The sequence below is a fragment of the Sinohyriopsis cumingii genome, chromosome 12 (genome assembly GCF_028554795.1).
Source record: "Sinohyriopsis cumingii isolate HCF-2022 chromosome 12, ASM2855479v2, whole genome shotgun sequence".
Classification (NCBI taxonomy): domain Eukaryota; kingdom Metazoa; phylum Mollusca; class Bivalvia; order Unionida; family Unionidae; genus Sinohyriopsis; species Sinohyriopsis cumingii.
The window spans coordinates 14,533,510-14,557,742 of record NC_142972.1 but is presented as its reverse complement, the minus strand read 5'-3'; the positions used below and the strand labels follow the sequence as shown (position 1 = coordinate 14,557,742).

Genomic DNA, 24,233 nt, shown 5'->3' with positions numbered 1-24,233 from the left:
AGATCCATTGTATCGAAGCTCTCCTGAATCAGAGTGAGGAGACGAAACGAAGAAACGGTTATTCGTCAGACATTTTCAAGCAAAAGGTCAGGATCGAATTGACAACGTATTATTACCTGTGAAGAAGAAAAAAACAACACACAAATGGATACCTGGGAACTTTATTACCTTTTGAACCACAGTTCGTATACGGCTTCTTGGAATCCTGTCGTCTGTGCTAAAGATGAACTCCCTCATCGCAAACCTAAAGACCATCTAGCTTACGTGATCAACACGGACGACAATCATCTCCCAGGAACCCACTGGGTAGCCGTCTACTTTCCTCAAGAAGGATGTGTGGAATATTTCGATTCGTACGGATTGCCCGCTTTGGAAGACGATATCATCGACTTTATGAGAAGAAATGCTCAAACCACCCGATTCAATAGTGTGAAATTACAAGGCACAGATTCCTTGGTGTGTGGACAGTACTGTGTGTATTTTCTGCATCATCGCAGCCTGGGCTATTCCTTAGAACATTTAGTGACTCATTTTGATCCTCGTTCTTCTTCTAGAAACGATGTGAAAGTAGATCGATGGTTTTGTGACCATTATGCTTATCTTTTGTCTCAAGCTAGGAAACGTAGTGTCCATCAATGGCCTAATGATTTCCAACAGTGGAAATCACAATTTCATTCACAACGTTGTCAGCCCTGTTTAAAGTAGAGTGTGAATTGAGAAAAAATGTTTGTCACTTTTTTTTGAAGAAAAAATGTTTGATGTTATAATGTTGGATTATTGTTAAAAATGTTAGAGTTGTTGTTGGTTAGTGTTAAGTGATTTTTGAATAAAAAATGTTGTGTTTTGAAAAAAATGCCTTTGTCTTTTGTTTAGCTATAAGAATGTTTGATTGATGCTCTTTAATTTCTTACTATCCCTCTCATGACACTCATTGAACGTTGCGACTCGAAATCCGTGTGGGGGATGTTTTCCTTCACGTCCGCGCTTTGACTTTAAGAACCGGGGTTGTTTCCAGTCTAACCATCCATTGTCGACTCATCCTCCTACGAAGATGTGCTCCAAACTAGCTAAGCTCAACGAAGCCTACGTGAATTTGCATAGGGTCAGACACACTCTGATACCGATGCCAGAAGAAATAGAGAATGTGAGAATGCTAAAAGTCACTGAAGACCTGATAGAAGAGCTCTTCAGAGAAGAAGTGAACAGGGAGAAAGAAGAATGGACAGAGAAGTACAGACTTCAAAGACAGCAGCAGCAACAGCAACAACAACAACAACAGCAGCAGCAGCAGCAGCAGCAGCAGCAGCAGCAACCTGAAGCTGACAGAGGCTTTGTCGATTGTCGTATCGACACCAAAGAGTTCTTCTTCTCTTTCCGAAGAAGCAGACCTATCGCCAGAAAGTCTATCCTCAGAGGACATCGCATTCTTAGAAACTAAAAAAGATTGCCATAGCAAACAAAAAAAAAAACAAAAAAAAAAAAAACAGCCCTTTTCAGGGCTACCTCAATACTCTAGAAAAGAAATAACCATCAATTTGCCAATGTGTGTGTGTGTAGGTAGAGTAGTGTGAATATAAACACTAACTCTTTTTTTAAAAAATGTGAGGGTATGTGTTTGTAAGTGCTCACGTACGTTGGTGTGGATAGTAGATTAAAATGATGTGGGTTTTTTTCGGTGTTTGAGGTGTGGGGGAGAGTAGATTTGGGGTTGGATTGGATTGCTTTGCGTATGTGAATAGTATATTGAAGTGATTAATGAAAAAAAAATTTTAGAATAGTGATGAGCAGTATAAGAAAGTGAGTGAGTGTCTCCTTTAGGTCCGCGCGTTGTTTGGTCATGATCTAGGTAAGATCAATTTTATGTTTTTTAGGGGGATGTTTTCCTTCACGTCCGCGCTTTCACTATAAATTGAAACTCGTTCGGCAGTCTAGCTACCCTGTTCATTCGTTGACAAAACAATGAATACCAGAATTGTGAAACTGCTAGAACTCCAGATGCACCTGGAATATGCCAGGCGCATACTAAATGAACTGGCCGCGGAGGCCATTGTCGAAGAAGCAAGGATGAAAGAGGAGGAGGAAAGAAGAAAAAAAAAAGAGGAGGAGAGAAGAAACAAAGAAGAGGAGAGAGGAAATTTCAGAATCCCAGAGACAGAAAATTGGGATTCTGAAGCCACATATCCCGCCTCTGCACTCCCAAGAAGAAAGGTGAAAGGAGACTGGGGAAGAAGATGCGTGTGTGGCGCCAGGCCAGGAAGGTGCCATCATTAGATAGGTGCATCTGGAGTTCAAAAAAAACCAACAGCCCTTTTCAGGGCTACCCAATACTCTAGAAAAGAAATAACAATCAATTTGCCAATGTGTGTAGGTAGAGTAGTGTGAATATAAACACTGACTCTTTTTTTCATAGTGCGAGTGTATGTGTTTGTAACCGCTCACGTAAGTTTGTGTGAATAGTAGATTATGGGTTTATTTATTGTTTCTTAGCGTATGTGGAGAGTATAGTTTGGGTTTTATTATATGAAATGAGAAAGTAGGGGGATGTTTTCCTTCACGTCCGCGCGTTGTTTAGTCATGATCTAGGTAAGATCAATTTTTATGTCTTAGGGGGATGTTTTCCATCACGTCCGCGCTTTTCGTATAAGAACCCACAGTATTCGTCGTTCAAACCATCCTACAGAGAAGATGGCTTCAAACCACCTCGATAAATTGCAAACATTGCAAGACGTCCTTGACAATTTGGGCATGATGGAACAAATGCTAGTGAGACTAAATGAAGACCACTATTCTTATAGTCCGCATAGAGTAAAGATGGAGATTAACAACTTAAGAAAAGTAAAGGACATGATAAGTGGTGTGATGAAAGAAATAAAGGAGGAGAAGGAGGATGAAGAGGAAAGGATAAGGATAAGAGCATGGAACGAAAAAATTGAAAAAGAAGAAGAAAATGAGAAGAGGAAGAAAGAAGAGGAGGAGAAGAAAGAAGAAGAGGAGAAAAAAAAAGAAGAGAAAGAGTGTAGGAGAGAAAATAAGAAGTTGGTGGAGAAAAAGAAGAAATTAGAAGCAGAAGAAGAAGAAGAAAAACCAAAGGCCCTTTTCAGGGCCACCCATATTTCTCGAAAAGAGAATGACTTTCCATTGCCTACCCCTTTTTTAAAAAAAAATTTAAAAAAAAAAAAAAATCCCATGTTCAGTTCCCCCTTGTCCCTAGATAGACTCACACTTTATTCCCCCCATGTTCAATTCCCCTTGTCGCTATATTTGCCCACGATTTTTTCTCCATGTTAAATTTCCCTTGTCGCTATATTTGCCCACGATTTTTCTCCATGTTAAATTTCCCTTGTCGCTATATTTGCCCGGGGGGGGGGGGGGGTCTGTAATGCTAATTCCCATTGTCGCTCTAGTGCCCCACTTTACTACTGATGGTTAAAGTGGGATAAATTGTATTTGGTAGCCCGGTCAGTTGATGATCAATGATGTTATGATGTGCTCAAGGATTTTAATGAAAACGCGCGATTACTGGATGACGATGTTATCGAGTTTATAACTGATATTGATGAAGCACCATCAGTAGATTCTATAGACGGATTTATTAATAATTTGGTTGTATACGACGATGTAATGCTGGATAAACAAACAAACCCAGCTAGAATATTTTCTCGAGGTAGACATAAAAACACTGATGTCATTTACGTTACTCAACGATACACACAAATACCAAAAGTGATCAGAGATAACTGTAATATTTTAGTTGTGTTTAATGGAGTTGATACACACACGATGAGAAATATTCATCAAACTTGGTGCAGCGGTGATATGGATATAATTAAATTAAAAAAACTTCTTTTCACGAGCGCAAGCTACTCCGCATGGATTTATAACAATAAATTTGCACGATCCTAGAACAAGATATCGTGTAGGTCTTGATAAAATATTTGGATGAATAGCAGCAGTGAGGGTGTAAATTTAATTAAACAGGTATCATTAATATAATGCACAATTGTGAGCGGCTGATTCAAGCAACAACAGATAAATGCAACAAAAGGTGCCATGGAGAATATTGCAGGAGACATAATTATATTTTATCAAAAAATCCTCATGCTGGTTCACGACATTGTGTCAGATTTGTGCAAATTGCGCTGGAGATCGATATAGAAGTTTGATGGCGTATTACAGAAAAAGAAGAAAAAAATAAACCCCAAAATAGAAAAACCACCAACAGAGATAGAGTATTATTTAAAATTTAAAGATCCTCAAGATTTTGATAAAGATCTTCAGGATTACTCTGATAATTTCCAGGATTATTCAGAATAACTGAGCAGCAGAGAGGGTGGTGACCGCATCCCTTGTTTGTCTGGGTCAATCAATGACGCGGTAATGTTAATAACCTCTGTGAAGGGTCACTATTTTTTTTGGTCTAAAAAACGTACGTGACGGATTATGTGGTCTGTTCACCCTCTCTGCTGCTGTATCTCAGAAAGGTATTCATTAAGGGAAGAAACATATATAATGAGTTAACGTGTCAGCGACATTGATCTGTACTTCATTAGTGAATTTGGGTCTCTTACGAGACAGTCATTTACACCATTTTAACATAATCCATGTCCTGTTTTACTGCTGCTGCGCCTGGAGGTGGTGATGATGTTGCCGATGATGACAATAATGACGATTATGGTGAATAATTATCTTCACAGAATTGAAAGCATACATGGCCCTGGCAGAGTTGATACTCAAAATACATTGTATCTGTTACGACCCTTGTTAACAATATTTATCGATTTTAGTACTATTGCTTTAGGTGTAATATAATGCTTTACTATGTTCTTAGTGCCCAATGTTTAGCGCTTAGAGCCTCTTAGTACCACGTTATTTGGTATCTGAGTTTATCATTTCATTTGTTGGTTTAAATCATTTCATACTACATCATTTGATTAATGTAATTTGTCAATGACGGCGGCCTATATTGAGACACATTGATAATACCACAAGATGACCGTAACACTAGCGAGCTTTGGCTAAGCATTTTGAGACTGAAAAACTTAACTTGGACTTGGAAAATGTACGCATACAAGAGTATAAAGAGGCAATTTATTGGAGAGTAGGTTACATGTGTCTGTGGGTTTTAAAACAAAAAAAAAATTAATATAATTCTTGTCGGTATGTTTCGAGAGACTCTTGAATCCATGCTATGTTGAAGAAATTTTCCGGAAACAAAAGCGGGGCTTGTTTCGTTTTCTTTTCGCCGAACACGTGACGTGTATCTTTTATAATTTCAGCCCCAGTATGTTCAAATCTGCATGGGAAGTGGAAAAACCAACACATTTGTGTTAAATGACATTATTTTATATTGTAATGCTTTGCGTGAACTATGTGACTGTGACTTTTTGAACATATCCATAGCCTAGTTCTTAAAAACGATGCTTTTATGATTGATTATTATCAGAGCGTTTTGATTCCGAGGCAACCGGCATCTCGGGTACAACAAAACGGCTACAAAACTAGGTTATTTTATTTGTATATTTTATTTATTAGCTCTATTCGTCATAGATCTGAAGAGCTTATGGGATGGTATGTCATCCTACATCCGTCTGTCCGTTAACACAAACGTGTTATCACTGTTACTATTAGCCTACTATAGTAAAAACTCGTACAGGGCATGTAGGCGTATTTACTCAAATTCAGTTTTAATTGTTGTTCTAAAATTTAGCACCAAAATAGTTTGACCAAAGCATATTCAGTCCTGAATGTTGAATGCTCTGCACCTTAAATGTCATCAGAAACCTTTGGAACGAAAATTATTGATCGTTGTGGACTTGTACAGTGGTAGCGAGGTGGTACATATATTTACCGCAAACCGTCACAAACCTACCACAACCCACCTTTATAAATATGTTGATATGTATATCTATATCTTTGAAACGTCTGGTTCATGATTTTATAATTTTTATTCATGGCAATAAATAGTGCAGAATATCTAGAGTTAAATTTTGCTTATGTGATGAGTATCATAAGAGTTTAATTAGTATTGCATAGATCTATAAATAGATGCTTATGCATATGTTGACATTTATTAATAATACTCTTAATAATAAGACTTAAATGGTGTTTATGGCTTAATTTCTCAGTGGCTGTTGGGATTTCGACCTTTTTAGATTATTTCGGTAACTTTCTGTTGGTTGGATTACGTCATATGAATAGCAAATTTGGCGCAAAATGAGAAGTGTAGGCCTAATTATGTCATGTGGGGTCTATTGTAAAATTCATTTGCAATAGACAGTGTATATAAAGAAAGATCTGAGCAATCAGTTTCATTCCAATTTTGGAATCGTTCACATTTTTTTTCTTCTTGTAAGTCTGCAGACATGTTTAATGTGTGTGTATCCCGGTCTTAGACGCTTTATGCAGAATGAATTTGTCCACATGATTCAAATTTCATTACTGAATTTCAAGGAGAGGGGGCACAGTTTTGTGTTGAAAACTCTTAAAATTTACATTACGTCTATTAAAAAGAACAGCAAAAAATATATGTTGTGAAACGCTGTTTAAAATAATCTCCTTTCTATGCATTCCAGCAATATATGGAATTTCTAGGGAAAATTCTAGACACTGTATCAGTACAATCAAATTTTGGGGAATAAAAATAATAGCAATTATGAAAAAAGAAATGCACATCTAGTCACTATATAGTACTAATATTAATACCCCATCTTTGTGGACATTGAGGCTACATCGTAGCTAATTACTAACTTGCACTGAAATGTATTAAAGTACACTCAAATATAGTCAAATAAAGTTATTTATTTTCATTATCTGATGAATGTAAAGGATGTATTAATGGTCATGAAGAAAAAAATACGCATATCGTAACTAGACTTTATTGCTGCAAATCGGGCTTGGTGTCAAATTAACAGTCATTTAAAAATTTCTTAACATATAGGATAAGTTTCACGTTTTATTTACTTGCAACATATTTTTGCTGATAAATTAGTATTATAATGCATTTTAAAGGTTGTTGTTGTTGTAGGGTTTAACGCCATTTTTCAGCACACGAAAGGCTATACATGGCAGCCACTATTAAAGGTGGAGGAAGAACCCGGGAAAACACCGGAAAGAACCGCCAACCCTCGAGAAGCTACTGACAAGCTTTCTCACATACCCACATTGGCCGAATCAGAGACTCAAACCTACGCAGACAGAGGTGAGATGGCAGTGATCTGTAACGGAGAGCGCTTTAGACCACTCGGCCACTCGGGGCCCCCCATTTTAAAGGTGGTTTGCGGTAGGTTTGTGCTGGTTTGCGGTAAAAACATGGACCCATAGCCAGGTACTATTTTTGCAATGAATTAAAAGCTGAACTCCCTATATTTCCACATTAATTATGTCTTTATCAAATAAAGGAACTAGTTTTATAAGATTTATTTGTAAATCCATTATATACTTATTCTCTTACAATACTCCTGTTTCTTAATCTCCTCTGCTCCACATTTCTTTCTTTTTTCTTTCTTGCATATTACAGTATTTTCTTTTTTCAGGCTATCCTCTTTTCTTCTTGTACCTAGTATTCCTGGTGAAGACGAGACTTATGTAGAAAAAATTGAAGGAAGATTTTGGGATGGCTCCCCGACCCATGGCTTCCTACATACAGGGAATATTGAAAAAATAAAAAACCATTTGGTTTTTACTGAAAGACGTCTTTTGATGTCGAGGTGGTCCTAAATAAAAATGATCCCAATCTGACATTCAATGTGGTTGCCATGGCAACCATCTTAAAACTCTTGCTATCACAACTTCACTACGACAGAAAGTCATATTGACCTGGGGTTTTCACTAGAAGACTTCTTGTGATGTCAAGATCATCTTAAACTCTTAAACTGGCCATGATCTGATGTTCAATATGGCTGCCACAGAATCTTGTTATCGTTAGTCCTCTTTAATAGATTGTCATGTTAACGCACATTAGGTATATCTACATGCGTGCACATATAGCCAGAGTGGAAAGCTATGCCTGACTCTCTAGTAAGTCCTTTCTGGTGGATCAGGCAGCCAAGCAGATATGCTCATCTGCTGGCTATGAAGGCAGTCTGGCTAGAGATGTATGGACAGCACAGGGCATCAGCTCAGGTGCATCAGGACCTAATGGCCATCTACTGCATCTGGACCTATCTCGAGATGTCTTGACATTGCTGTGCCACTGAATTGAGATAGGCCAAGATGAGAGAGTTAGGGCGACTCTGCACAACGTTCCCTCACTTAAGGACTCATGGACTAATTCAGTTCCCATAGTAAACCTATACAAACACCATGATATAAAAAATAAAATAAATGTACATTTCTGAGTGTTTATGATCAATCAGTATTTATTGATATGACATATTCTGTGTAGAGAAAACCATATGAGCTACAGCATTTTCTGGATCTACATGAGTTTGAAACATGTGCTTTCAATTCTGCACCAAAGAGTCAGCTGCTAATTTCAGTAATGAGTTTTCCAAACTCAAGTCTGTTAAACAAATGAAATTCCATCAATAAAAATTTTTTTTTCAAATGATTCCTTTTACTAAATCTAACTTTTATTATCAAACAATCTTGGCCAGCCAAACCAAATATACCCTATTTTATCTTCATCCATTTCTAGATTGGTTTCCATTTTTCCATACCATTAGTACCTTGAGTCCTTAAATCCAGCTTGTGCAAGTTATGACATTTTGTCATTAGGATAGCAGCAAAGCAGCATATAACCATAAACATACACAAACAAAATTGCATACATACATACATATATGGATATACAACCCTGTCATTAATATATAGGCACACACACACACACACACACACACACCCACCCCCCTATAGATTAAGATCCTCGATCATTTTATTTAGCTATCAAGTCACTTAGAAAATAATTTTCCATAATAATAATAATAATAATAATGACCTTATTTAAGGAGGGTAACACAATTAGCTAAAAACTAATCTACCTTGAGGCCCTCATACAAAGGAATTTATTTATTTTAGTGGCATCTCTGAAGCCACTGGATATATTGGGTTTGGAAGAAGGAAATAGAGTGGGCATTTCTAATCTCAACTGGAATACTATCCTAGAGAGAGGTTTTTAAATAACTCCTTATTTGGTTTGGGAATTTTATACTGTTTGGTAGACATGTATCGCAGGTGGTGAGTATTACCAGGTAGCCTATACAGGAGCACTATTATGGGCATTTCTAATCTTAACTGGAATACTATTCCAGAGCAAAGTTCCAGAGTACTGGAAACTTTTTTTAAAATAATTCCTTATTTGGCTTGGAAATTTTATACTGTTTGGTAGACATGGATTGCAGGTGGGGAGTACTGCCAGGTAGTCTATACTGGAATAGTGATTGTAAATATTCAGGAGCACTATTATGGGATTGGGATATCCTGTACATTAATTTGGCTTTTCTCCAACAGATTTGGTCTTTAATAGGTAATATTTTTAACTTGCCAGCTAAATTGTCTTTGCTTTCTTTCTGGATTGATTTTAGCCTAATGCTTTTTTTTGAAGATGTCATGCCACTGTGACCTGCATTATATTTTGAAAGAAGTCTCATCATGATTTTTGTCATTGTCTTCTACACTTGGATGAAGTATATCTAGGCCTAACTGGGCATGGAGAGAGGGAGGTGTCAGAGGTGTTATGTAATTTGGATTTTTGATTTTTATTATCTTGATTAGTGGCATGGTCTTCTGTAATTTTATGAAGTGTATTTGGGTCTACCAGGGCTAGCCTAAGGAAGAGGGAGGTGTTGAGTATTTAGGCACTGTAAAGCTTTTGTCTGCTTGAGGAAGTGAGTTTGTAATTAATTGTGACCTTCCTTGGCTGGTACAGCTGGAAGTGGATTTTATGGGCCAAACTACTGGTTTTAGATCTATTTTTATGTTTCACACAATTCATGAAGTCCATTACAAGGCCCATCTAAGCATCCACTTCCCAGAATTAAAACTGAATTTACCTTTTTTCAATATCACATATCCATGTTGCTGTAAATATGAAACTTTACACACACATTCATCATATGCTATAGATTTTCCTAAATGAAAATGGTACTGCTTAGAACTCCATTATTGCCGTTACAGTGGCCATCTTGAAAATCTTGTTACTTCTACTCTTCCTAAATGGATGTTCCTATCCACATTGGGGTTTTCACTGAAAGACTTCTTATGAAGTCTTGTTGGTCCTGGATGAAAATGGTGCCAATCTGATTTCCAGTATGGCCACCATAGCAGCCATTGTGAAAATCTTGTTAATGACTGCTCCTCCTGAATGGATGGTAATATAGCATGGAGCATTCACTAAAAGATTGGATATGATGTCTAGTTAATCTGAATGAAAATGGTGCTGATTTGGGCTCCTGTATTTCCACCACTGTGGTCATCTTATAATGTCTTTTTGGTTCTAAATGAAAATGACGTACCCTTAATATTGTTATCCCTACTTCCAAATGGAGTTTTCACTAACAGACTTCTTATAATATCTTTTTCATTCTAAATGAAAATGGTGTCAGTTGTACAACTAATATGGCTGCCATGATGGCTGTTGTGAAATTCTTGTTGTTATTACTTCTCCTTAATGGATATTATTATGAAATTGGATTTTGCCCAAAAGATTTTTAACTATGTCTACTTTGTCCTTGATGAAAATGGTACTAGTCTTACATCCAATATGCCCACTACAGTAGCTAATTTGAATATCTTGTTATCACTGAAGAATATCATAGATGGTTATAACATTTAGCAATTGAAAGGAAGAAATGATCTTATTTTGAATTCCTGGAAATTCTTTTTCACCCAGTAGACCATAAGTCCATTCAAGGGACTCCTGTTATAGTATGCTGCAGGACCTTGGAAATATTTCTGTCTTATTCACTCCATTTGTATTTCCTAAGATTTTTCTTAGATGGACTAACTACTCCTGTTGATTCTCTATAATGTTATCTGATTCATAAGTACTGTTATGATGCTATGGTCTTGAACAAAATAAGCAAATCCAACAAGTTTAATAAAATTAACAAATAATGTATTTCTGTAGGAACTTACAGTATTGTGAATTAAATCCCAAATAATTTTAAAAGTTCTGTGACAAGTCAAAGAAGTATAGAGTCTTTTGAATGAATTCCATACTGAATGCACTGATATACCCATAGTCTTGAAAATATTGATTTACCAAAATTCCTGATGTATAACAATCCAGAATGTCTTCGAATGAATTCACAATAATCCAAAGGTAGTGTTGTAGTCCAAAAAGTCAAAGAGCACTTTGTAATTCCAAAGAATAATTTAAATAAATGATTCCTCTTAAATTATATCTGAACTTTACAGTAATTATTCCACAGTCTAAACTTAAATACAGGAATGAATAATTATTTACCTCATCCTATATATACTAATTTGACTTGACCTAAGGCTCAATAAAATGTTCAGGATGTGGGTCATTTTAAATAGAAAATTACATCATATTGTAAAATCAATCAAATGTTGACTTCTAAAACATTCAGAGTTTGTAAATAAGGTTAGGCCTTTAACTCAGATCAAAAGTAAACATCTTTTAGACAAAAATTACAAAAGTTAGGAAGGCCAGAACTCTACCCTCAACCCTCAATCATGGACAGAGTTAAACCACACAGCATAAATTAAATATACATAACAGTACACAGAGCTGGAAAGTTGTAAAAGGTCAATGATACAACAAGTGGCAGTTTTAGAAAATCACTAGTAACAGTTGACAATGGGTTAATGATTTAAAAAAATGATTATAGTAATCATTATCTTAAGAGTTTATCATTAGATATCAGTTAAAAAACCTTCTTTATTTTTGAATTAAATTAATTGAATTTGATTTTATTTAATTTAACTTTGATGTGGTCCCATGAGTGTTATATTCAAGATCTGTAGTAAGATATATGTTTAAGTTTTATCTGTGCATGCATTCTGCTGTTGTTGTGATGTGGTAATCCATGATCCTTAAATACTTAAGTCAACTATTGACCATGGAAATTGAGTGTTGTAATTATAGTAAAATGTGCAAATTTACCTTACCTTTATTTCAAAGAAAAAACTTAAAGATAAAAAATATTTAAAAAATAAAATGAATTTCATACACTAGATGTGTGAGCACAATTATGCCTGAAAAATGTGTAACTTGCATAATGATGCAAGTATATTAAGAAAGTTGTAAATATTGCAGCATTGGCTGATTTATATGCTTGAAAGTTTCAGTTCCTGAAAATTTAGCCTATTGTCCGTATTTCACATTTGGACCAAAAATTATGCACACTTTCAAAATATCCCTAGAAAGAAATTTACAGGTCATTTTTAGCTCTACTGGTCAGAGACCAGAAGAGATTAATGGATGGTCTGCTGTATGTTTTATGTCCATCTAATAGCAAAGTTTGTTATCACTATTCTTTTTAAACAGTTTGGAGGATTGCCATGAAACTTTACATACACAATTTTCCAATGGTCTATTTGGTCCAGAAGGAAAATAGTGCCACACATTAGTCCAATATAGCCACCAAAGCGGCCATATTAAAAACCTTGTTTGCACTACTCCTGTGTGGAAAGTATTTTTAATATAGGGTTTTTACGAAAAGACTTCTTATTATGTCTTGTGGTCCTAAATGAAAATGGTGCCAATCTGTTATCCAGTATGGCCACAAGAACAGCCATTTTGAAAATCTTATTCTTGATAATCCTTCTGAATGAATGGAAATGGGGATTTCACTAACAGACTTTGTTTGCTGTCTGGTTCGTCCTGAATGATATTGATCTTTTAATATTGTTATGACTACTGTTTATTGATGGTTGTATCAACATGGGTTTTTACTAAACAGTGTCTCACAATATCTAGTTGGTCATAATGGTGCCATTCAGACATTCAGTATGCCTGCTATAGTGGCCATCTTGAAAGTCCTGTTATTGTCCTAAATAAAAAAGGAGCTAATGTGATGTCCATTATTGCTACCCTGGTGGCCATGTTGAAAATATTTACAAACTTTAAAAGAAGAATATGAGAATAATGTATAACGGCACTCTGAGCACTGGACTATGATCATTACAATATTACAGATCATGACCATTCAGCGAAAGTTACACATGTAGACTACTTAAAGTGAGTGCTGAATATAAATAATTTTTCATTATATATTGTGTTTGTATCCTGATTGTAATCCATATGGAATTTGCCCTTTGTGGCAAGAATTTTTACCAGCTGCTGAACCAGGTTATAGTAGTCATAACAATGTATCTTATTCATACTTGCTGTAAATTGTAATTCTGGCATGTATTATATTGATTACACCTTTTACACCCAAATTGCGCTTTTTTGCCACTTATAACGGCAATAAATAGGCTTATGCCTTTTTTTTGGGGGGGGAGGGTTGGCATGTATGTATACATGTAATGTTTTGGCAGCATTACGTTGACATTATTTCTGCATATTACCAAATCACAACCTTACAGCAGTGTTGCAGAAATGTGTCAGCTGGAAATCAGTGTTGATTTGTTCTTTTTTCTGATCTGACATGTTTTGAAAGCGGAAGTTTGAAAAGATCCATCTGCTCTAACATTCTCCATGATATAATATACCAAACTCAGACCATAAAGCATTTCACTTAACATCTGGCACCATGTTCTTTAAAATTACAGACTGTGAGTGCTGCAAAGACTCAGGGATGAAGTTTGTAGGCCCTTCTCCCTTTACTAACAAAATTGTGGGACAGCCCCAGGGACCTGCTGGTTGAACTGCAGTGTTCCTCTTCTGTTTTTTCCCAAACATTTTTCAGAGGTTTGGTCTGGCATCATGGACAGTGGCTGGGTCCTCTTGATTTCAAAAGGTGGATACCAGCTTCAGTTTTGATATCTTCCTCCTCTAGTAAGGTGCCCCATTTTTTACATGAGTTGGATCTAGTTTAATTAAAGGAAAAGCTGAACTCCCTTCTCTAGACTCCAGAAGGGTATAGTAGAGAGGGTGTTCAACAACCGATCTCTGGCCTCTATTTCTGGATGGAAGTTTGAACGAATTATTGACCTTCTCTCATTAAACAGGTTTCTGCAGGAGGAACATTTTAAGATGAACCTGGTGTTTGGGTTGTCTCCATCAACCTTTAGGATGCATCCTTATCTTTCCTCCTCACAAGAAGAACCCCAATGAACATTTGGATGAAGCTTATTCAAGAACTTTACCCTCAAGACTGTTTTCTTGCTCATCTTAGTGTCCAGAAGATGAAGGAGCAAGTTTCATTGCACATTATGTTTTGGTTTCTCCCCTTTGCCATTCAGGTTTTTTAAGAAAAAAATCCTAGTTTCCATTGGTTGCTACATTCCCCGATTGAAATACACAGTATCAGTTGCATCTGTGCTGGGGATAGTCATTATAGACTTTCATGTCCAGTTAGGGCTTTATGTTTTTATTTGGTAGCTTCCAGAGGGACAAGAATGTGTAGAAAGCACCTTTTTTTCCTCCTTAAGGGTTCAGCTGATATTTCGGTTTCCACCATTTTGAGGTGGATTATCAGAACTTTTTGATCAGTAGAGTGCCAGTCCCTTCCAGGGACTCTTGTTGTATAAATAATGCTTGGCCATGACAGCTGCTAGTTGTGCCATATTCATTTTAATTTGGCAATGCTACATGTATATATGGATGCTGTATGCAGTCTTTAGATGGAAAATTGATGTCTAGTGTATGGCTACTATTGGTACAATATTTCAAGATTTAGATTCATTAACAAACAAGAATTGTACTTTCTGTTATGTGACAGATCTTTTCATTGTCATACCTTTAATGTCTTGTAATTGTTTTCTCTGCAGAAAAAGGACATGAAGATTGTGAAACATGAAGTGTACATTTTGTCAGAATCCATTGGAGGAGGATTGTGATTTTTGTTCAAAATGTGGGAGAGAAGTTGTCAGCACCCGAAAGACAGTACTTTGCATAGGAAAGAAAAAAAATGGAAGCCTTTGTGGTGCAGAGCTGCAAATAGGCAAAAACTTTTGCAAAAAGTGTGGAGTCAAGGTGGACCAGTCTGTGTTTGAGAAGGAAGTTGTACTTTGTGCAAACTGCAGTCATGCATTTGCAGATGATGAAGACTTCTGTGTTGACTGTGGTTTTCCTAGGAATGGTATCTCTGGTAAGTAATACATTTACCAAAAACATACTTTACCTACCAGTCTTCCATGTAGTGTTGGTTGGTTTGAGACTACTTCTGCCTTCATTCCTTGGCACACAAGAGTGAAGGCATATTTCAGGTAGGGCTCATAATCATGCTACAAAAAGTGTACTAAAAGAATGCCATCTTGCAGTAGTGGACACTTCTACCATAAGGGTGAGTATTCCTTGATTTTCCTTCACTAGATTTCTTTGGTCATCAGCCTCCTACTGATGAGGCAAATTCAGCTATGCAATTTATTACTGATAGTAAAATATATGGGTTGTTGTTGGGGAGGCTAAGACTAATTTTAATGGTGTAATACTTACTTGTTGCTATTGCCAGATTTCCTCCACCAACACTACTTTGATTTCCCACTGTTACTTTCAATCCCAGAAAGAGTAAACTATGCAATATTGAAATGTTCAGGTAGGTATTACATAAATAAAACTACATATTTATTTGGTAGAATTTTTACTTATAAGATTTGAATTTTTTTAACTTATCTTTTAATTGGCACTATATAGCCAGGATTGTGCTGATGTGCCATAAAACAATATGATTATTTATACCAGGCTTCCTTAAATCCCTCAATTTGCCAGACATGATCGCCAGTTCAAAGATTTTGACCAGCACATACACAGAGCAACCAGACATTTCTGTCATAGGATATCCCAGATATCTTGATATCAAATTGCCTTCAATTTCTGTATACATTAAACTATCCAATAAATATTAAAAAGAAACAATAATAAAAACTTAACACCGAACAAATAAATTTCAAAGGTCACTATATCTAGTGTGCAGGCTGTCTTTTTGTTGGACAGTCACTTAAGGTGTCACTACTAAACCTAATTCTGAATCAGAGGTAACAAAGTCAAGTTTTCACATTGTTCCTTTGTTGGGCAATCAGTAAAGGTGTCATTGATTAAGTTTGTTACATTTCTGCAGGCAATCAGTAAAGGTGTCATTGATTAAGCTTGTTACATTTCTGCAGGCAATCAGTAAAGGTGTCATTGATTAAGTTTGTTACATTTCTGCAGGCAATCAGTAAATGTGTCATTGATTAAGCTTGTTATATTTCTGCAGGCAATCAGTAAATGTGTCATTGATTAAGCTTGTTACATTTCTGCAGGCAATCAGTAAATGTGTCATTGATTAAGTTTGTTACATTTCTGCAGGCAATCAGTAAATGTGTCATTGATTAAGCTTGTTACATTTCTGCAGGCAATCAGTAAATGTGTCATTGATTAAGTTTGTTACATTTCTGCAGGCAATCAGTAAATGTGTCATTGATTAAGCTTGTTACATTTCTGCAGGCAATCAGTAAATGTGTCATTGATTAAGTTTGTTACATTTCTGCTGCCTGGAAGCTGTAGTACTCAAAGTAAAGCTGGTTAAATGGGGCACAGAGAAGGTCAGCTTAATCCTATAGTGAACAGTAACAAAGATTGGCTTCTCAGGATGTCTGGTGAATTCATCCTAGATGAAAATAGTGCCATTTGGACATCCAAACTGGCCACAACTTGAAAATCTTGTTATTGATACTCCTCTTGAATGGAGGGTCATATCAACAAGTGGTTTTCACTAAAAGACTTCTTGATAGGTATCAGTTTGGTTTGAATTAAGCATGATGCCGATCTGACATCTAATATGTCCACCATGGCAGTCATTGTAAAAAGATAATTGTTGCTACTTCTGATGAATAGAAAGTCACATCACAGTGGGGTTTTCACTGGAAGACTTCTTTTGATGTCAAGTTTGTCTTGAAAAAAAATTGTGCCTAATTTACTGTGGGCTTCAAGTGGAGGCTATAATGTAAACATATTTTTACCATAATGATGGTATGAAAAAGATACAGTGATACATTTATTTGCATGAGTATTTTAGTTATATAGTGCAGTGATTTCTGTTGAAAGTCCACCTGTCTTTAGTGACCATTCAAAACATGGCTACATTGGGCATTTAGACTAATGTCAACCAGGTGAGTGATCACAGGCCCAGATTTTACATATATTATGTTTATGACTATTGGTAGTATATACAGATTGTTTTATATTTAGATTTCTGTGAATAAGCAGCAGTCCACGTTGCAGGTAAAGTGGTCACTTTAGGTACAAACAGCTAATTAAATTCCCATAGTTTGTTAATGTTTTGCTGAATTACAAAAAATTGTTGGCAAGACTGGTAATTCTAAGTATGATCTGTCCAAGAGTAAATTTTAAAATGATGAAAATAATATGCTAGTGTGCTTGATGCTTTTGACAAAAATTCCATTTTGGATGCCCTCGATCAGTCTAAATTCAGCCCAGTAGAGATCTCCCTATTTACATCTGGTAATACTTGTACAGTGACAATGATAGAATGAAGTTTCAGCCTATTATTGTGTACCAGTTACCCATACATAGGTTTGTTCTGAAAATAAGGTATATTTTGTCCACTTATTATTTTCAGCAAGTCAGCAACTTTCATTTTCAGTTCACTTTGATGTAGATGGGCAGGGTTATTGAATTACCTAGTGTGTTGATGTTGATGCTGGCCTCCACACAGATAAAACCATGTACACATGTACAACCTCACTGCAGGCCAACCATTATTTCTTCCTAGGTCCTAAACAACAGTTGGTATGGCCACCACAAAAGTGGTCATCTTAAAATCTTCTTGTCACTACTCCTCCTTAATAGATGGTTATAACAACATTAAGTTTTCACTAAAAGACATCTCATGATGTCTAATTTGTGTTAAATAAAAGTAGTGCTGATCTGACATCCAGTATGGTAACCATATCAGCCATCCTGTTTCTAAATAAAAATGGTACCAGTCCAATATGGCTACCATGATGATGTCTTAAAATCTTCTTGACACTACTCCTCCGGAATGGATGATCATTATGACATGGGTTTTCAGCAAAAAGACTTCTAATGATAACAACTTTGTCTTAAATGAAAATGGTGCCAAGCTGATATCCAATATGTACACCACAGCAGCTAATTTTGAAAATCTTGTTATAACTGTAGAGTATCAGTAATGGTTTCAATGCTCAATATTGAAAAAGAAGAAATGGTTTTAAATTGAATTGATGGAAATTCTTTTCTCCCATTAGATTGTCAGAGATGTCAGAATTTTGGGTAATTTCTACCAGGTACCCATCAATCCTAACGATCAGTTACCTGGGTATCCAAATCAAAGGATATTATATTAAATGTGAACTGCTTTGTTGTAGGTTCACACATGCCAACCCCCAAGAGAGGTATAAGCATAATTTATTACTAACATAAGTGGCAAAAAAGCGTAATCTGAGCATAAAAAGAGTAATCTATATATTACATGCCATAACTACAGAAAACTATGAAAAACATACATATTTATTTTATTTAATGTACATTTATTTTTACTATTTACTGGATCTGCAATTAAACTTTTTGTCATAAATCAGCTAAATCCGTGTGGATTAGTAGTTAATACAGTAGTATAGACACAAAAGAAATTGATGAATTATGTATGCATAGTACTCACTTTAACTAGTCTACATGTCTACAGTAACTTTTGCAAATAGTCATAAAGTCCACAAATGATGACTGTTGTAGTATCTTTGGCCTGCCATGGTTCATTCCTTAATGAAGGTCTGGTGCAACATGTTTTTAAGTTTCCGCTAACATTTTTCAGTCATATAACATCCAACAGTCACATTGATACAGCCTCCTTTAAAAAAAAAAATGATATTCCTCTAACATTTTTCAGTCATATAACATGGAACAGTCACATCGATACAGCCTCCTTTTTAAAAAAAAATGATATCTGGCACCATTTATTTTCAATTTAGACTGGTCTGCTACGTATGTAGTATCAAAATACAATGAATCAATGACAAGTTGTTTCACATTGAAGAATCCTATCTGTTTTCTTTGAGCTGTTTCATGTAAAATTATTGCAATAAGTACCATATTTATACATGTAGTCTATTTGTGTTTGATTTTTTTCAGTGTTATTAAATAACAAAGATTTCCCTTATATTTAAATATTTCAATGAAAAATTTCATTCTGTATAGTTGTCTGTTTAGTTAATGTTTTCCTAACATGGCATAAGAAGTGCATGTCATGGTAAGCAAGTTTTTGTCTTGCCTTTGCAGTGACAAAAGTATTTGTCTTGGGTTTCCTGGTAATAAAAAAGATCCAGTAAACGAACATATGAACAGTGCCCCTGACTTGAAAGGCTAATACTCGCTTCAGGGCCACAGACTTTGAGGCAAAAATGGCATTAGTTAAACTGGACATTTTTATTGTGCTTATTATTTGAATTGTAGTATGTATTTAAATTTTATTTTGTCGAATATTTCTTAATCAGTACTTACTGTTGCTGTCAAAGAAAGGTATTGACATTGTAATCAGTATGTCAAAACAAGCGCATTTAAATTGTGAGAAAAATGGTGCATGAACCACGGGCAGGCACAAAGTTAGGACGGTCAAGCTTTAAATATCAGTATTGATTCTTAAATAGGTTGTGTGAGAAAGAAGAGAAGTGTCCTCTCTTGTATTATTATATAATACACGTATGACAAGTAAATTGTAAGCAACTATACGAGCCCTTGAGATGATGAATAAATGCGCACACAACACAAGCCTCGAACTGTAATCGTTATTCTGTGTCTCGATCTGAACATGGAATACTTTTTGTTTTAAACGGGTACCTGGTTGTTCATTTTATTACCCGGGTTATTATCAACAGGCAGGTATCCAAGTATCTGGGTACCTATTTTGGCATCTTTAGTGTCAGTTCCAGTGTAGCTCTCAGTGTCTTGGTACCCAAATTTGTATGGTTTGGCAACCTAAAATTTGAATGGTCGTTATAATTTTCAAATAGATTACCTGTGGCTACTCATGAGTGATAGGTGATTGGATTTCTCTTTTTTTTCTCAAGAAAATATGGTTGTACCTGCCTTTTTCAGTCAGTTCTTGAAGTTGCCAGTAAAATGGTTGCATTTCTGAGTTAATATTGGTATTTGCAAGTGAAAATTGTGTACTGGTCATAATCGGGCAACCTTTAAGAATTATAATGCTGCAGCTAGGAAATGACCAGGTTTTTTAAAATAAGAATACATGTTTTGTACTAAAAACAGTTGGCACATGCAGATTAATCACAGCATAATCCCTTTTCAAATGTGGGATTACATTTAGCTGCCATCTTTACATGTGATGAGTCGGCCTCACAGTCTGCATGTGACCATTCTATCTACATGGCCTGTGCAGTCAACTTCAGCTGATGGTGTGGATGTAGAAAAATGCAGACATGGAAATAGACATTTGGAAAAAAGATCAGTAGTAAGGTAACTGTCAGTCAAATGATGGCTAAAGCTTTATTTAAATAAGCAATCCCCAGAAGAAAATGAAAGTAAAAGCAAATTTCAGTGACTGGACTGAGGCTGAAGTAGATGATGACTGTTGACATTTCTGTCCGACCAGTATACTTTTAAAGATACCATTAGAAATTAGCGGTACTCTTTAATTTGCCTTAACTAAAACATTCACTTTCTGTTGCCTTCTACCATTTACTCTGTATTCATTAGACTTATGTTTAAAATGCCTTTATTCATTAAATTATAAGACCTAGCATTTGCAGGTAGGTCACCTAACGGCTACTAAGGTTTTACAGGTACTTGGAAAACTGTGAATGCTACTTGAATGAATACAGTACACTAACTAAAACTGAAAAGATATGAATTCAAGAAAATAAACTTTAACAAATGTAGTGCATTTAGTGTTGACAAAGGGTAAAAGTTGCAACTTGCAGAAAGAAGCATAGTATATGTTCTGTATGTAGTAATTGTCTTTTCGATGATAACTATCATGTGACTGAGAATGAATGAATTAAATAATTTTGACATTTGTTGAAAAAAATTGATTAAATTTAAGTATCAATAATTTTCCAATAAATTGAACATTTGTACATAATTGACTACTTTATTTGTTCTGAATTTTGATTTCAGTTCTTCTTCAAAAAAAGTACCAACTTTTTTTCCCCTTAAGTATTGTAAACCCTCTCTTTGAACTTTCTGTAATCCTTTGTGAAATTGAGCATGGTAAGCGGGAAAAATTACCTGACTCAGGGATTAAGTGTTATCAAATTGTGTTTAGCTGGAAACCCAGCAGTTTCATAAATATATTAGCAAAAAGCAAACCAGGTTGTGTATGTTTAAAATTGAGATGAAATAGTTTAATGAGTTGCCAAAAAAGCATGCAGTGTATTAATTGTAATACATGTATTCTGAATATTTCTTTTGGCCTTTTCTAGTTTATCTGGCAGTAATGCAGAGTAAAGTTATAGTATAGTCCATTGACTGCCATGCATCTTTCATCAACAATTGTATGGGTTTTTTCTAAAACCCACACTGGCTGAATTTCAAGCAAAGATCATTCTAACATAATGTACTTTCATATTTGAATAAATGATGCCAATCCATCATCAAATTTCCCACCATTACACAAAAAAATACATAAAACATTTAAACAACTGAACAGATTTTGACAAAATGGGACAGAAAGCATACTGACATACTCGCTTGAAGACCTTTAATGTTTGCAGCATTGATGTCTATTTGTCGTAAGATATGGCCTTTATTACTAAAAGTAGAAAATTCTTTAAAGAACATCTCAAAATCTGCTGAGTGGAATGTGAACAAAAGTGCCTAAAAACCTGCCATAATGAAAGGCTTATAATGATTATGATCTGCCTTTTGGGAAGACCTTTCAACACACTTTTCTCAAAAAGAAATAAACAGATATTGAGCAAATTCAAAAGAAAGCATTCTGGCATTGAGGCCCTCTCTGATCTAAAAATTCATACAGGAATGAAGATGAAATTATTATTGTCCTCAGAATTGCACAATGTGAATGCCTTTGTTGGATTCATTTGTAATGTTCAATGGTAAACATTAGCTGAACTTTATAATGTAAAAAATTAGAATCTTTGATTTAAAAAAGCTTAAGTTGGAATTATATTTATCTGATGTCTTGTTTCATCTTGCTGTGTATATTTTTATCCAGATACTTTGCCCATATCCACTAATGAGGATTCAGCAGAACTCGGTTCCATTATCAATACTGATCCACCACCTCCATCACGTCTAGTTTTAGGCCAAAATACTTCTTTAGATGATGAGCTTTACAAAAGGAACCAGGCAACGCCCCAAGATAATGATCTGGATGGAGATAGCAAATCTGGTCCACCAGATAAGGATATACCAGTTGAGAGGAACATAAGTCCTGTTAAAATTAATGAAGTTTGCCTTGAGGAAATGTCAGAATCAGAATTGGAGAGTAAAGCTATTGCTGTGCATGAAAGAGTTGCAGTTGCAGAGAGAGAGTTGATAGAGACGAGTCAAAAACTACTTTCACAGGGAAATGACAACTCAGAAGAATATAAAAATACAGACCCTAGCACTCCAATCAATGAGGTGGACGAAAAAAAAATAAATGAAAATGTTAGTGGACAGATTGGAAATGAAAAATTGAAAGTGATAAACCAAGAACAAGATGGAAAAGATGATGGAGTTGATAAAAACAGTGCACATTCACCTTACAGTAAGACCAGTGATCCATTAAAAAAGGAAGCTCTGATAGAGACAACACATTCCACACTGAGACAGATGGTAGAAAAATTAGAAACTGATCAGATGGGAACTAGTGGAAACTCAATTAATTCTGCAGAAAACGAAAATGAGAAAATAGTCTCAGTTGAGGAGCCAAATGAAAATTATACTGGCAAAATACCCACCCAGGAAACAACATCTATGTTAGACCCTTGTACACTAATGGAAGAGCTGAAAACAGGGAGTGAGAGCAATTCATCTAGGATGGAAACAGTTGAGTCAAGCAAACTTGATCAAAACCAGAGTGATGGAAAAGCAAGGAGTGGGAATGAGAACCAAACATCTGTTGCACTTGTTGAAAAAGCTCATGGAACAAAGAGTGAATCTGCGGAGGACAAATCACAGGCTTCCACAATGAAGGTACTTTTTCTTTAAGCTGCTTTTTTCATTAATACAGCACTTCTATGGATGTGCATGCATGAGTTCATAGTGTTAAACAACTCTTCAGGCACTTTTCAAAATAAGGACCTGAAAAGCTTTGCATATTTCTGGGTAGTCTTTTGGTATGCAATGAATTTAGACTTTTCTTTTGACTTATTTTTATTATTTCCATTCATCCCCTGGTTGTGGAGTTTTTGGGTTGGATGAGGACACTTTTGCATCTTTATAATTACAGTGCAACTTTGCTATAACGCGCCCCGTTATAACGCAAATTTGGATATAATGCGGTCATGGCGTGGCTCCCAAAATTGAGTATATTCATTCGCACATGAAAAAATATTTTTGGTTTAAAGTACATGAAATAGTGTATAAAAAATGTATTATCATTATGGGGAAGAGATCACATATGAATTCAAATTTAATATGATCATGTCGTGGTTCATGAAATTTTAAATACATGTATGTGTATTTTTCTCGTACCGGGAAAGAATATTTTCTTTCAGTACAAAAAATAGTTTGTAAAACGGTGTGGTGGTTGATAAAAGATTCTCACAGTTTAATAAACATCAAAAAACAAAGTTTGCTGGGCTTGGCGGTGTTATTAGACGTAATCAGTTGACCAGTAAATAATGCCTGCTTTATTAGCTGGAAATTGAAAGGGTATCAAGTTGTACATACATTCAACTTTAAAATGTCTTTTATGAAAGTGACTTATGACCATTGCCGGCTTACCGCACTTAGTTCTTGGGTTTACATGTGTATGGGGTTTGCTTATGAACTCCTTTTTAATTTCCATTTTTTTTTTTTTATAAAAAAAATTATCGTTAAGGAAAAGCAAGTAAACAAATGCAATTCGTTCTCTGCACTTTGCGCAAAAAAAAATTTCATTTTGGGGAAGACATCGTGTATGAATTCGAAAATAATATGATTGTGGCATGGTTCCTGAAATTTTAAATACATGTATGTGTATTTTTCTCATACCCGGAAAAAATACTTTTTTTTAAAGTATGAGAAATAGTGTGTAAAA

At 35.5% G+C, this 24,233-nt stretch overlaps 1 protein-coding gene across 1 annotated transcript in view; it reads left to right on the top strand.

Moving 5' to 3' along the window:
* The first annotated feature begins 5,261 nt into the window (after window positions 1-5,261).
* The window catches only part of LOC149786025 (E3 ubiquitin-protein ligase rnf213-alpha-like), a 94,794-nt gene continuing 75,822 nt past the window's right edge, over window positions 5,262-24,233 (top strand). The window contains exons 1-3 of the mRNA XM_089978100.1: window positions 5,262-5,502; window positions 14,842-15,161; window positions 22,221-23,185. Of these exons, the coding sequence (XP_089834226.1) occupies window positions 14,867-15,161; window positions 22,221-23,185 (1,260 nt within the window). The 5' untranslated portion in view covers window positions 5,262-5,502; window positions 14,842-14,866. The remainder of the gene's footprint in view (window positions 5,503-14,841; window positions 15,162-22,220; window positions 23,186-24,233) is intronic.